At 41.0% G+C, this 15,244-nt stretch overlaps 1 protein-coding gene and 1 long non-coding RNA gene across 13 annotated transcripts in view; one reads left to right on the top strand and one right to left on the bottom strand.

The window, feature by feature from the left end:
• The window catches only part of R3HDM2 (R3H domain containing 2), a 156,169-nt gene that overhangs the window by 22,215 nt on the left and 118,710 nt on the right, over positions 1–15,244 (bottom strand). For 6 of the 12 annotated variants that reach the window (XM_031941111.1, XM_031941112.1, XM_031941114.1 and 3 more), the window contains 6 exons: positions 14,662–14,770; positions 11,981–12,076; positions 9,339–9,370; positions 9,187–9,240; positions 4,091–4,323; positions 2,724–2,878 (listed from right to left, as the gene is read on the bottom strand). In XM_031941111.1, the coding sequence (XP_031796971.1) occupies positions 2,724–2,878; positions 4,091–4,323; positions 9,187–9,240; positions 9,339–9,370; positions 11,981–12,076; positions 14,662–14,770 (679 nt within the window). The remainder of the gene's footprint in view (positions 1–2,723; positions 2,879–4,090; positions 4,324–9,186; positions 9,241–9,338; positions 9,371–11,980; positions 12,077–14,661; positions 14,771–15,244) is intronic. The other 6 variants (XM_031941105.1, XM_031941109.1, XM_031941104.1 and 3 more) reach the window with 3 other exon arrangements.
• On the top strand, positions 11,271–15,033 carry LOC116419687. The gene is made up of 5 exons (XR_004229965.1): positions 11,271–11,395; positions 13,000–13,057; positions 13,175–13,242; positions 13,828–13,953; positions 14,978–15,033. It is a non-coding gene; the product is annotated as an uncharacterized LOC116419687 (long non-coding RNA).

Raw genomic sequence — 15,244 nt, 5'->3', positions numbered from 1 at the left:
CTCGACTAGGGTCAGAGATGTGTAGTGGAAAAAGGACAGACATAAAAGATATGAAAATAGAATAAAGAATCAATAAATATCAATACATCAATCCTGACTCTGAAGGCTCAGCTGAGAAAGAACTTGTATAGAGGTTTGGCATTCAAGGATAGTCATGTGGATATTCTAACACTTTCTCAGATCCAACAGTGCTAGTCTTTTTATCCCTCCCCATATTCTTCTGTTGGGTTTGGGTAGAAGCAGTAGTACAAATGAAATTTCATTAAATATTTCTGGTTTTCACATATATTTCAGATAAAATTACATGAACACTAGAGATTTGGGGGCCTGGAAATACTGCCTAAAGATTAGCAATAACAGAAGACACAGAAAGAGAGAAAACAGAAAGTAACGGATGCCAGAACACACAATCAGATAAAATTAAAGACACATATGAATGCACAGAGAAAGCCACACACACTGAATCTTTGTGAGATGAGGCAAGCCCAAATGAACAAGGTAGTGACAATGTTAGACAGAGACAATGGAGAAAAACTAACAGACTGAAACCATTGATTAACAAGAAGGAGAGGTTTTTCTGGACAATCATTTCATCAGATTTGGGTTTACTGACAGGAAGGAATCATAACTTCCCATACTTGGAAAGGCCCTCAGAGGTAATCTAGTTCAATACCTAATGGAGATCCTCTCTACAACCTTTAATGGCCAATTAATTCTCCACTTAAAGATCTCACCTAAAGAACTCATTACCTCCTAAGGCAGCCAAATTGACTTTTAGTCAGTTCTAATTGTTAGTTGTTCCTTACACTGAGTGCAAATTGTGCTAGCACAAAGTAAAATAAGTCAAGAGGATTTTAGGTATTCCAATTCTGGCTACCTGCTACCTGAAAAGCAAAGGTGATGATGGTAATGGAGGGGAAGCAGTTCACTTTCAAGAAAATAAGTCTTCTATGGAGACTGAATGTAGATTGAAGCAGAGTATTTTTACCTTTTTTGCTTGTTTGTTTGTTATCCATGGTTTTTTTCCCTTTCGGTCTAATTTTGTTTGCAAAAGATGACAAATGTGGAAATAACATTTAGAAGGACTGTACATATTTAACCTATATTGGATTGATTGCTGTCTTGGGAAGGGAGGGAGAGGGAAAAAATTTTGGAGTACAAAAATCTTACAGAAATGAATGTTGGAAAACTATCTTTACATGTATTTGAGAAAATAAAGTATTATTGAGGGGAAAAAAAGTTCCCGATATGAAGATGGAAAGAGTAGGAAGCCTGGTAGATGAAAATTAAAATACAATAAAGGATATTAGGCAGCTAGGTAGCCTGGTGGGCAAAGCACTGTACTTGGAGTCAGGAAGACTTGAATGTGTGGCTTTAGGCAAGTCACTGAGTCCCTCTCAGCCCCAGTTTCTTTATTTGCAAAATTTGAGTAATTACAGGACCTCCTAGGATTTTTCTGAGGATCAAATGAGATAACAGGACATCCCAATCCAGAGAGAAAACTATAGCAGAATACTGTAGGATCTTCAACCCATTTGACAATTTGGCTTAGTTTTAAGACACAGTTCAAACACCAGACATCTATAAGACACACAGGGAAGTCTGTGGGTCACTGTGAATTAAAGAGCTCCCAGAGCCTCTGTGTTAAATAGTGAGCACAGAATCTATGGGTCAGAGATTCGGAGCTGGAAAGGCTCTAAAACCAGGGGTCCTCAAACTTTTTAAATAGGGGGCCAGTTCACTGTCCCTCAGACTGTTGAAGGGCCGGACTATAGTAAAAACAAAAACTTTGTTTTGTGGGTCTTTAAATAAAGAAACTTCATAGCCCTGGGTGAGGGGGATAATCGTCCTCAGCTGCCACATCTGGCCCGCAGGCCATAGTTTGAGGACCCCTGCTCTAAACGATCTTAGTTACCCTAACAGAATCCTAGATTATCCTAAGAAATTACAGAGGCCCAAGGAGCCACAGGGATTTCATAGTGGGTGTCTGAGGTGATGTATGAACCCAGGTCTTCCTGATTCCAAGTCCAGGACTCTGTCCTCAAGCTTTGCTGCTTTTCTATCATATTAAGATAAATATAAAACGGACCCACAACAAAGGAGCTCCCATTCTACTAAAGATGAAGGGAACATAGCTAAGTAAATGCAGCACAAAAATAAACAAGCCAGCAAATATATTAATAAACCGGACACTGCCTGTGCCAAAGGACAGAGGGAGGAGATGGAATGTCCAGTCAGACAGTCAGCCTCCTTTACATGCCAGCGGCTAGCAAGATCCCACAACTCTGCCAGAGAAGGGAGTGGTGCTGCAGGGCTCTCTAATATAGCTGTTCTGGGGGACCTGAAGCATTGCTTCCTCATCTCCCCCACAGACACACAGTCTGAGCTTCAGCCAGGCCATGGTGGGAGTATAATGGTTCTTTTAAGCACAAAATCTGGATACAATGAGTAAACTACCCCTGATGTGAAAGGGGAGGGGGACAAAGGAGAGGGGTAGAATAATAAGTGGAAAGAAGGGACCTCATCTTTAAATCTAAAGGGAGAAACAAGGAAGCAAGAAAAACCAGGCTCAGGGCTCTCTGTCCAACCCTCTCTATTCCCCCTACACAAAGAGGAAGAGAAGTAGCATTTTTCCAAATAATGATCCTTCCTGCCGCCCACAGTACCAACTGAACCTTCACAGTCTGCCTCAATCAGAGCCTCTGACACTGATGGTGACTCACCTGTGAGATCATGTGATTACTCAAGGGTGGCTGTTGCTGAGGTGTGGGTGGGAGAGCTGGATGCTGCTGATGTTGGGTAGTGCAAGGGAGAAGGCCCCGGACAGGCTGGGATGAGGTGACCTGGTTGCACACTTCTGGGGCACCAAGGGCTAAACCTAAAGCACGAGGAGATAGAAAGCAATGAACATAAAGCAGTCCCAACCATAGTTCTATCCTCCTCATCCATCAACCCCAATGTCTCCCCACCCATCCCTCCACTATCTCTGCAATGGCAAAAATTTATTTCAGTTTGCCTGCTGAAGGCAGTGATCATTCACCTCCCAGAGAAGGGGAATTGCTCTTTCATCAGTGTGTGGTTCTGAAACTGAACCAGATGTGAGGCTGATGGGTAATGTCAGAAGCAATTAGACAACCTCAAAATATAAGTGCCAGTCCCTCCCATGTCCAGAGGAGGACTGCAATGATATTATCCAGGTTTCTGGTCCCTTGAGAGCTCTGGTTTGTTTAAAGAAGTGCTGAAAAGGCAAGTCTACTTCTCTTGGTCCATCTGTGTGTGTGACCCCTCCCCTCCAAATCTTCTTTTCTCCTTTCAGATTAGCTCATATTGGCAAGACAAGAGTCTGAGTGGAAGTTCTCTAAGACAGCAGATTTTAAATACTGTGAATCTAAGCTAGAAACAAGACTTGGGAGAATAAACCTCAGGCCATAGTTGATAAATTTTCCAAAGACAGATAAGTATCAAGGTAAACAGGGTAGTAAAAGTTAAATCTCCTAGTCTACATGCTTAACAGACATAGGGAGAAGAGAAGGCAAGAGAATACATAACAGTGGAGGAAAAAGCCATGGGACCATTTATGACCAGGGCCTGCATAGTAGGTGTTGGAGGCATACAAGAGAAATTTTCTTCTTCCTAATGTTCAGGACTCCAAGGGAACATGAATGCTTGGGCTCCCTGAAATGCTATAACAGTTTTATTTCTTCCAATCAGTCATAAGGCACACAGCTGAGATTGTTGCCATCCTTTTCTATGTAGCCACTAATCTCAAGGCTCACAAGAGAAACACATGTTAAGGTGAATGAAAAGACAACCAAAACCAGCTCTCCTACATATCAACCTTGGTCTAGCAGAGGAGCTCCTCAGCTGGACAGCAGATAAAGGGACAGGACCTAACAAGGTAACTGGATTCATCACATGACCAGGGACTAAAGGAAATCAGGCTTAAAAGTAAAGGAAATGACTCTTCTCTCCCTGTTATTAGGTTTTTATCCTTGGAACTACTTTTTTTTTTTTGGTAGGCAGATGCTAAGGATGGTTTTCAGAAAAGCTGAATTTGATGAAGAAGCTTGAAGAAGGATAGATGAATTACCTGGCCTGGAGATTCTTCCTGCACTGCCTCCTTTATTGCTCCCAATGCTGTCACCCCGGGTAAGAATGGAGATCCCACTGAAGCTGCTGGCTTTGGTAACAGGTGGCCGCATATTACGGACAGAGCCATCTGAGTCTGTGCTGCTCCAGGGCCGGGGCTCCAGGGATTTGATCTCGCTGTCTGTGCTGCTCTGGCGGCTGCTCGAAGTTCGGCTCAGCCCCTCACGGTTCCCCCTGCAGAGACCACAGTGGTCAGAATACCCCCCACCCCACCACCTTGGCATAAGACCTAAGGGAGAGTTTATTTCAATTCTTTTGAGAACAATGAAGATGGGGCACATTGATTTCTTGTTAGCTGGCCAGCTGATTGAGGCTTGATGGGAGCAGACAGAACAAGACCAAGAGTGGCAACAAAGAGCAGAAGGACAAATCTGGGAGAAAGAGAAAGAGAACTGGTGACTGATCTAACAGAAGTGGGGGTAACACAACACATAACCCAGAGATTGGCTTTAACCTCTTGTCCCCTTCGATGGGCTAGTGGCCCAGGGGAGGAGCTCTCCTGTCCTGAGGTAGATCAGACACAATGACATAATACAGTAAAGCTCCAGCAAGTTCCCTATGTAACTCTCAGCTCCAAACTCAGCAATGGTCCAGATTGTGGCCACTTCTGAGGGGATAGGTAGGAAGGCACCTTTTAGTCTGGCACTCGGGGGGCTTGGTCCAGCTTTTTATGCATAAAGATTTGGGAACAAATGGCTCCAAAGACCTCCAGCTACAGAGAATCAAATTAACTTTTCTCTGGGACTCAGAACAGTGAGAAGAAATACCAGATCCACATCCCCAATCAAAAGGACAAGGACAACTGATGAGAAAAAAGTGTTTTTGTTGTTCTACTTTAAGTGATGGAATAGGTTGTTTTTTTTTTTTTAAACCCAGTGTAAACTGTTAAGTTTAGCTTGAAAAGTCTACTTCCTACTGATGTTCCACTAACCACAAAAGGTCCCCTATATTAGGCTATCAAGTATCAGGAATTTTCTTCTCATTACCAAAAGTAAATCTGAATTAAAGATAACAGATAAGAGTAAATAGGAGGGTATTTGTCCTCAACAAAAATATACAGTATCAATCTATTGGTACCCAAGAAACTGTCTCACTTAAGAGCACAAAACCTTGAACTTCAACTATAAACCATTAGAAAATGGTTTTTTTTAATTCTCCTCTCTGCTTCCCCCCACTTCACCCCAGTTTTTCAGTGGGGTCAAAAGTCCTGTTTTTAACTTGGCCATCTGTTAAAAGCAGGTATACAAGAACTGGGTCCAACCTTTATCAAACACCAAAGACTGATAGACTCTTGATATATTTTTTTTCACACAGAGATTTTTATAAGATTAAAAAAAATGAACCTCATGTCCCTTGAATAGTTGACCAGAGGGCTAGGCTTGTTAGCAGGGTCTTTTAAGGTCTGTAGGACTATCTTTGTTTTCTTAAGATTTCCATTTACACCAGGGAAGAATGGAAACAGAAGAGAAGTTTAATCAGTGTAGAGTGATGTATCAAGGAGAGTAGCAGTGCCAGATATAAGAAAAGAGTTAATAGCAAAAGAAAGACCAAGAAGGGTGCTAATTGAGGGTGAGAAAAAAGCAATAGTGGGAGGAAAAGGAAAAGAGAATTGAAAAGAAGAAAAGGAAGAGAAGGCAAAAGAGAAAAGGAAAGAGAAAGGAAAAAAAAGGAAGAGGAGAAGGAAAAGGAGGAAGGAAAAAAGGAAAAGGAGAAGAAAAAAGAGGAGAAGGGAAAAAAAGGGAATGAAAAGATGCTGAGAAAAGAGGCAAAGAGAAAGGAGAAACAGAGCGAAGGGGATAAAGGAAGAGAGAAAAAGGAAGAAAAGAAAAAGAAAGGAAAAAGGAGAATGAAAGAAAAAAGGGAAAAGAAGATGGAGGAGGAGAGGGAAAGGGACAGAGACAAAGAGAAAGGAAGAGGGAAAGGGATAAAAAGAGAGGGAGAGTAGGAGAAAAAAAGAGAAAGGAAGACAGATACAGAGAGAAGAAAAGAGCATGTGTGTGAGTATGAGAATGTCTACCATGAATTTGGGGGACAGAGGAAGAGTTCCTTTGAAGGCAACCAACCCTCATGACCACTTCCGCCTAAACCAATCAACCACTGCCATCTCCTGTAACAATTCTGCCATCCACCTACCTGCTCTGCATGAAGCCGGAGAATTAGTGTAGCTGTTCTCAGAACATCAAACCCAGAACCAGAGGGAAATATTTGAGGGTGCTGAAATGAAGCTATTGTTGGGGGAGCTTGCAACCAAGCTTAGCAGAATCATTATAATCTTTCAGCAGCAGCCCCAGCACATAAGTGCCAGACAACCTGAGTTATAAACAAAATCCCAATGAAAGTCAAGGAAGCTTGAATGAATTTTGGCCAGGACAAGCTCTCAATATCCTCCCCTCCACAACACAAACTTAACTCAACTCAATTCAAACTGGACCCAGATGCAGAACCTTGTTACTTCAATGCACCATCAAAAAAGTGGGCAGAGAATAAAGCTGATGTCCACAATAAGGCTATAATACTTTTATCTTTGAGCATTGGACAAGGGATCTACTTCTTTTAGACTAGATAAATCAGATATTGGCTTTAGTTTTTGGAAATGGGTTTAATGTATATTAAATTAAATTAAAAGCAGTCAGGTTAAGTAGAGGGTCAGGAAGTATTTGGAACAAAAGGCAAGAAGGCCAGCAATTTCCGTCCTAGCACTAATGAATGTAGGGAATTCTTGATGGTCTATCTAGACAGAGTCAGAATGAGAGGTTGGCCAGGAGTTGAGGAGTTGCCCCATTTACTACTAATCTAGATCCACGAGACCTCAGTCTCTCTGCACTTATTTTCCAAACATTTTGAGGGAGTATGGAAGGGAGTTGATGGAGAACACAGAGTAGAAAAGCTGAGTCAAATCGAAGCTTTTGAGCATTGGAGATCTGAACATCATTATTAATACCCTAGAATGCTAAGAAATAACTTCAGAAACTATAAAATTCATGCCCACAGATGTAAATCTTTAATCAAAATTCCTGATAAAAGTTATAGCTAGAGAAGGTTTGGTAGGGAAGTCAGAGGATCATCTAATTATTTTCCACATAATTAATGCCACATAGTGCTAATTAGTAGAGTTTTAATCAAATGATGTTAATTAGGTATCAGAGAAGAAAACTCAAAGAAGAGATCTGAAGGCTTGGAGAAGGGCAAAATATTATAGTATAAAAAGTACACCATCCTATTCAGAAGACCTGTGTTTGAATCTAGCACTTAGTAGCATTGTAAATTTAGGCAAGTAATAATCTCAATGAGCCTGTTTCTTTACCTGTAAAATGCAAATAATAATATCTGCCCTGCCCAACTCACAACACTATGAAATAAAATATTAATGTATTTTGAAAATTATGCATTGCTACAAAAATGTATGATAATGTTATTAAACCACACTTCATTCAAAGAATTTGCAGTGTCTTTTGAGAAAAGCAGCTCTGGACTTCCAGAGTCCAGAATCATCATCATTTATTTTTTGTAAAAGATAATCTTGAGTAGGAATCTAGTGAATCTGAGTTGAGGAATGGACCCAGGAACTAGATAAAGAAACCCTACTGCCAATCCCCAAAACTATTTGAAAATTTCCTATACATGGAGGCTTTAGGCAGACCTCTATGTATAGCAAGCTTGGTTTGGCCTAGAAAAGTTCCACATCCTTTCTGATTCAACTTCAATTATATGGACTCCATTTGCTTTAGTTTCACTTGGTTTTGCACCATGGATTTAATTTGAGTGCCAATCAAGGGTGGAAATCACATATGGAGGGATTTAAATATTGTTGTTCAGTTGTTTTTTAGTTGTGACCCCATGTGGGAGTTTTCTTGGTAAAGATACTGGGGCAATTTGCCATTTCCTTCTCCAGCTTATTTTATAGATGAGAAAACTGAGGCAAACAGGGTTAAGTCACTTGTCTAGGGTTACCCAGTTTATAAGTATCTGAGGTTGGATTTAAACTCAGGAAGATGACTCTTCCTAATTCTAAGCCTGATACTCCATTCACTGCACCATCTAGCTTTCCACCATTTAGAAACTGCCTGGGCCCAAAGTCTAACTTCATGGTACTTTAAATGAAGAGATCTGAACTTTATATTGAAATGTTCTCATTTATAAAATGGGGAGAGCACAGGATGCAAAAAGTAATGATAAAAAACAAGTGACTGAATCCAGAAGCCAGCCCTTTATGCTAAATGAGCTGGAAACACTGACATAGGGATACAACCCTAGAGTAAAGGCTTCTCCCATTAACCCTCCCATAAATGGTCCCTGCAGGGATAGAACTGAGATACCACAGTGAAAGGGAGAAACTCATGCTGTACCTGCTCTGTGGACAAAGGGAGGGCACCAGGCTCTGGGGCTGCCAATCCGGCATCATTCACGAGCACTAAATGCGATTGAAGCGTAGGAGAAAGAGAACCATATAAAGAACATGCTCTCAGCCCACCCTGGGGCAGGTAGGCCCTTCCAGAAGCTATTTTGTCTTTCCTTGCCTCCAGGTGGAATTATTCATAAATAATACCAAACAAACTGTTTAAAAGGTAAGAATTCAGGAGTCTCTTCTTCTTAAAGACCATACAACCTATTCTCCTGAACCAAGAACATACTCCCCAGATCCTTCCTCAAATTTAAGATCAGTATCTGTAGAAGACATATTTCATTCTTCCTCAAAGAAATAAATGTGTTAATTGCATCAAATTTATTCAACTCTTTTAAGCTTTTCTAGGGACAGAAGAGAGAAGGGAGACTTCTTCCAGTCCCTTTCACCTACCTATCAAAGGCTCAACATTTAATCAGAAATAATATAATTTAGCAGGAATTGTGTCAGTGTGGTTTTTTTTTTTTTTTGAGGGGGGGAGGGAAAAGGAAGAGGAAGGAATCCAATACTGCAAATACCACAGGTTGAACAATTCCACAAGCAGCCATGCATGGTGCAAACTCACTCTGCTGAACAGATTATGGCAAAAAAAAAAAAAAAAAAGGGGGGGGGGGGGAAGGAACACACAGAGGTACCTAAAAATCTGCCTTCTTTTGTGAGAGCTAGAAGAAAAGGCTTCTTTGGAGAGTCTGTTGGTTAACATCAAAGAAAAGCATCATTACAGGATTACATTATCCTTGCTGACAAAGCTCAGTGTGAAGCAGGGAACATGCTAAGTGGTACTAACCTGATGTCATTTAGATATCCGTTCTGGCCAGTCTAGGTGGGGGAGGAGAAAACGGAAAATAACTTATAAGAAAACAGCATGGCACATCTGAAAAAGGGCGTCCAAGACACTTTGAATACCCAAGGTTCTCAAACCAAAGGAGTTCACCCCCACCAAAATGATCTTAGATGAGAAAAAGGGAAAAGGGAACCCTTACCCACACACCCACTCTAACTTTGGATTTTTGATGGGAAAGAGTTTTAAGATCTGGAATGCTTCCCTAAGTATCTGTTTGATGGTAAGGAATAGGAATGGAAAAAAGGGAGAAGAGGAAGGTATATCTATCTAACTTGTTTTCTTTCTTGTTTTATCCTTGAATCCTCAGGGGGCAGAGGTAGGGCTTATTAAACTATGGATAGGACTTTTCATATGAGTTATGGAGGAGTAGAAGAAGACTCAGGTGATTTGGAAGCACCCTCAATGGCTACTCCATTGAGGCTAGTCCATCTACTACATTGACTAAGGAAAGTGGCCCTAATGAAACCCAGAGAGGCTGAATGGAGCAAGGGGAAGGAAGAGAAACTACTTTCTAGCATCTAGAGAAAATCCTAAGTCAAATAGCATCAAGGTGGACTCCCCTGGACATGTGATAAACAGTGGTACAGAGCGGTACTGACAATGTCTAGCCACTGAGCTGGGTAGGCACTGGAGAGAAACCCAAGCAGGACAACATTCCCTTTCTAGAGCATGGAAGCTCTGTTGAAGGCAGCAGCAGCAGCAGCAGCAGCATTTCCATCCAAACAGCCTTCTTGCCACCTTATTTTCCTATTTTTAGACTCTCCCTTACCCCAGAATCTACAATGCCAACTTAATCAACTCCCTCTGCCTGGTGAGGAGTCCCTTGCAACTGGGAATCAAGCAATTTCTTTCCTCGGGCTTTTGGGCAGTGTTCAGCTTTCTCAAGTCTGGAAGTTCAAAGCTTCCTAATGCCTCCATCATAGCAAGGAGGAGGAGGATCCAACGTGAAACTCAGAAATCCAGAGATTTGACAAAGAATCTAGGCCTCAGTAGAGGCATGAAAAGATGAGGGGCTTTGGAAAAAAGGGACAGAAGGTTTCTAAACTATTTTCTTTAGTTTCTATTGTGTTGCAATTTCTATGTATTTCTGACAACCAGACCCACGCCACTATTTAATTAAGAAAAACTACTTATTTTTTCACAGTCTATTGATTTGTTAAAGGCTAACGTGGTGGGTGCTTCTCTTATTTGTGTTGCTTATGAAGCTAACAAGGACTGGAGGTTGGTGAGGAACAGCATCAAATCAGGTTGCCTTTGTCAGTGCTTCTGATTTTTAATGAAGGATACTATTATTACTTTGTCCATATGACGCTACAGAACATTACTGACCCCAGCCATGTGCAAATGATAACTCTCCTTAAATTTCATCCAATCATTGGTCGGGATGGCAAGCTTTAGTCAGAACGTTCACTGAATTTCTGAAGGATTATCCTGACTCAGGAGGTGAAAGCCCACACAGGCATAAGGTAAGAAGATTATTCCTCCATGGGCTTTGGGAAAGGAAACTTATTGCACAAGTGGTTCAAATTAAATTCTGTAGAAGGACTTGGGTCTTCTGAGGCTATGGAGAAAGCTCAATTTTACTGAAACGTCCTCCTTACCCCACTTTGTTCTTCTGAGCTGGGTGACAGTAAGAAGTAGCATGTTGAGGGTGGGGAGAAGGGTAATTAGGAGGAGAAGGGAAAGGAGTCAGGAAGTAAGGGTTTGAATGGATAGTGGGGTCAGAATTAAGCCTGTCTTAAGTGACCATTCTATTGACAGAAAGGGATGTTGGTTCTTCATTCTAAGTATGACTGGTAGCTGTTAACACTATCCTTTCTTGACTAAACATTCCTGCATTCCTACTGCCCCTCCTTTTCTCCCAGTATGCAGAGGCAGAGCGACAGAACGTTGGGACCAAGAACAACGGACATGGCCCAACTGCCTTAGAGAATGACGTTGCCTATGTGGCTCTAAGTGCAAAAGGCCCATGGAGCCAGCTGTGTTTCAAAAAGTATAAGGTAAGAAACATAGGTAGAAAGAGGCTCCTTCTTTCAAAGGGCAGTGTGGGATACTGAGTGGGAAATAGTAGTTTTCTCTATGCTTTTGGAAATAAGGAATTCAGAGAGAATGGACACCAGTCCCATGTTTCTGAAATCATCAAAATCCTTAAAAACTAGGGTGACTAAATAAGACAGATGTATTAGCCACATAGATAGTAAATCTGCCCCTTGGAGGCAATGACGCCTAAAACTGGGAAGTAGAAGTTGGAGGGGTGGTGGGAAGGGCGGGATGGGCAAAGTTTAGGGCCCTCCCAGATGCCCTGCTCATAACCAATTCTATTTTCAATCTATCAGGTCTACCAAAATCAGCCAGTTCCAAATTTCGGCCCTCCTTGTCCGCTGCACAATAAATAAACATTAAGAATAACAGATAAAAATCTGTGACTCCTTCGATAGACACTTAATACACTTAATTTTGGAGGTCAAATTTAGAACTGGATGATGTTGGTTTTTTAAACATTTATGGAAGAGTCATTCCATTCACAGTATCAAAGATAAAGCACTAAGAACTATGGGCTGACAACTCTCAGAAGCTACACTTACCTCTCGGGCAAATATTCTCTCTCGAACCCTTTGATATTCCTCCTCTCTCTCTTCTATTGACTTGCTCCTCCTTCCATCCTGTAATGGAACTCTGATCTAGATCGATGAGCAGAATTAAGCTAGTTAAGTTCTCCTCGTACTGCAAGCTCACTGCACACCAGCAAGGAAGAGAAACCGGGAGAGTTTATAGTTGCCATCAAAAAAATTGGAATAAAAAAAATCTAATCTTGGGCAGATTTCACTGGATACATCTGGCCATGCAGTTTGGGAGACAGAGATTTGGGCAGAGGGGAAGTGAGGGGATAGGGATGGTAAGAGTCATTCTCTTTACCTCCCAAAGAATCAAGAAGAGCAACCATTTATATAGGTCAGGCTGCTTCTCTGCAACAATCAGGTACCTCTCCAGCCAGTGAGAGCCTAGAATAATCCTGGAAAATAAAATACTGTCTTGGAAGGAGAGCGAGAAGTAGAAAGAAGTCAGATAAGGAAGAGAAACCATTGTATCCTTAGCAGAGTTTAAGGAGAAAATTTTACTAATGGGTCAGCTTAAATCTCTTCTTTCTAATTAACTATTTTCTCAATCTGAAGATGTAAACTATGGTTTAGGCAACAAGACATTGAAAATGAATTCTAAAGCACAACTGTCATCTCAAGCTCTTTAATCTTATGTTAGCTATGGTTATTAGGGGGAGGAAGAAATAGAAAAATAGTATATGTGCATATATGCATGTGTGTAGACTTAAAGAAACAGCAAAACAAAGAGGGAAGGACAAAGGAAAACAAGAAAGAAGAATAAAGAGAAGGTTCAACAAGAAGGCTGGATGGGCAAAGGGAATGGAGAGAGTTAGGGCTAGAAGAGGAGAAAGAAGGATGCACACTGTGTTGCCCAGGAGGCTAAGAACCAAGAAAAGATTAATTTTATAAACACAGAAAGAACCCTAATTTTATAGCAAAGGGCAGAGCTTGGCAGAAACATCACCTCTCCACCTCAGGTCATAATTTCCGCCTTTTTTTTTCAGCTCCTTGGTGTATCTAGAGATGAGTATGACTACTGAACACCATTCTAGTCTATAAACTGTAAGTCATACATTCTTAGATTCTCTTAGAACGTTAAAAGACCTTGGGTGAGATGAATATCTAAGGGGAATGAACCACTAAGAGAATCTAACTTTTAATTCAATGGCTTTAATGAAGGGACAGGGAAAGCATCTGGAGAAGAGGGCAACTGCAGTGAACTATTCATTCTGACCTACCAACCCCCAGTGAGTAGTTTTAAGCATCAGGAGAGTTACACTTTGGCTAATTGGGGGTCTCTGTAACCAGGGCTCCTTAAGAACCCGCACTCCACCAGATCTTCTGAAGTCCAATTCCAAGTAGACGTTAGTCCTCAACTGTATAATCCCTACTCACCAAGTCCAACAGCTGAGGAAGGGTCCAGAGCCATTATGGCTCAAGAACAAAGTTGAAAAGTATGTATAAGTTAGAGATCATTGGTCTCTGACTTAATTTGCCTCTAGGCCTGAAACATTTCTAATTCTTAAAAAACAGGCCACTGGAGAAATGGAAAGAAGGGTATTGGCATGGAAAGGCTGTTGTGCTTTGTTTTTCCCAACCAGGCCCACTTTGTCCACGCCCATCATGATGCTCTAACCTAGGAACCTCCCTCATATATGTCCACAGAAAATGCTCTTGTTTTCTTCATAGCACCCTACATCCTGGTTAGGAATAAAAGTGGGACACTACTTATTATACAGAGAGTAGGTAGAATTATATCAACTTCTCTCTAGATCCTCCAAATTCCACATAACTTTTCTTTTTCTGCTCTCTTGCTACACAACCCTTTGGAGACTACATCAGAAACTACAGAGAGTCCTCACTTAGCTAAACTGATCAACTCAGGAAGAAGAGGGAAAACTAACCCAGCAAAAGCAATTACTGCCTAAAGGAGACCACAAGGTCAAGACAGTAGACAGGTCAGTAAATGAAACCTGGAGCAAATTAACTGGGAACTCAGCAGGGAAAGGACAGGCTTCCCCACAGGTATGTGCTATAGAGGGGATATTACTTGTGGAACCCAACATCAAAAGTCAATGTAACTAACTCACCTTGAGTGGTAGGAGGTAGAAAATGACTAAAAGATTGGGAAAAAAGGGATCAGAATCACCTTTAAATTGGGTAAATTATACCACTGCCTACCTACATGTTTTTCTACTTTCCAGGAACATATGATTGTGGACAAGTGGGAGAGGGAGAGGGTTGGCTTCTGGGATGTCCTAAACAATCTCCCAGCTACTAGAGAAATATGTTTGGAGGCTGAAGAAGCAGGAAGGGGCTTTGCACTGTCATATATTACATAATACCATAAGCGTAATGGAGGCATAGGGATGGCTCTGAGAAGGGTACATGAGTTCCATAAAAAAAAAAAAAAAAAAAAAAAAAAAAAAAAAAAAAAAAAAAAAAAGAGAAAATCCAGCAAACCTTAGTTATTGTTTCTATGGGATTCAAAGGGTAGCTTCCAGATCAACAAATGCAGTCAAATAGCTGAGTTAAGGTATATTCCATGTGGCTGGACTCAAGTTCTAAATCTTTCTTCCTTTTCATAAAAATTTCCCTCTCTTCCCAGTTTCTCTCTCACTGAAAACTTTCTCTGCAGATCTGTCCCTCCCCTCTTGAGTCTTCACCTGGTTATCATCCCGGTCCATGCTGGTGTCATCTCTCTTCAGGATGAACCTCTGTTGAAATTCTACATTCTTCTCATCTTTAATATGTTCTGAGAACCTCTGTTCAGGGCTGGGGTTGTGGAAGAATGTTAGGGAAAAAAAAGAGACCCTTCTGTTAGAAAGTAAATTGGGTTTATTCCCTTATGCTCTACGACTCTTAGTTAAATTAGTTATTAGACATGATCATTCGGAAGTAACCCTTAACTACAAATACAGGGCTCTCTTTAGAATGTTTAGACCCCATTTTTTAATCTCTGCATTCTTTTTCTTGTCCCAGAGTTACACCTATATCTCAAGATGAAAGGCCTGGGTTCATCTTCTAGAGAAAGGTGATTTATGCTTGCTCTGTTTACTTCTTAAAAGGGTTTGAAGTAGTTGGAAAAACTTCATCTGTAACTAATGAAGAACTATTGAAAACTAAAACAAAAGTATAGGAGCACAGCAACTAATATGACAGATCCAGGAATGAGTTGGCAGAGTACCCTTCCCTTAACACATAAACATCCTGATCCTACATTTTCCAAATCAAGGAGAGCTTTCCTAG

Source organism: Sarcophilus harrisii, chromosome 5 (assembly GCF_902635505.1).
Source record: "Sarcophilus harrisii chromosome 5, mSarHar1.11, whole genome shotgun sequence".
Classification (NCBI taxonomy): domain Eukaryota; kingdom Metazoa; phylum Chordata; class Mammalia; order Dasyuromorphia; family Dasyuridae; genus Sarcophilus; species Sarcophilus harrisii.
The sequence above is the reverse complement of the archived record's forward strand: the minus strand, read 5'-3'. Positions and strand labels throughout refer to the sequence as shown.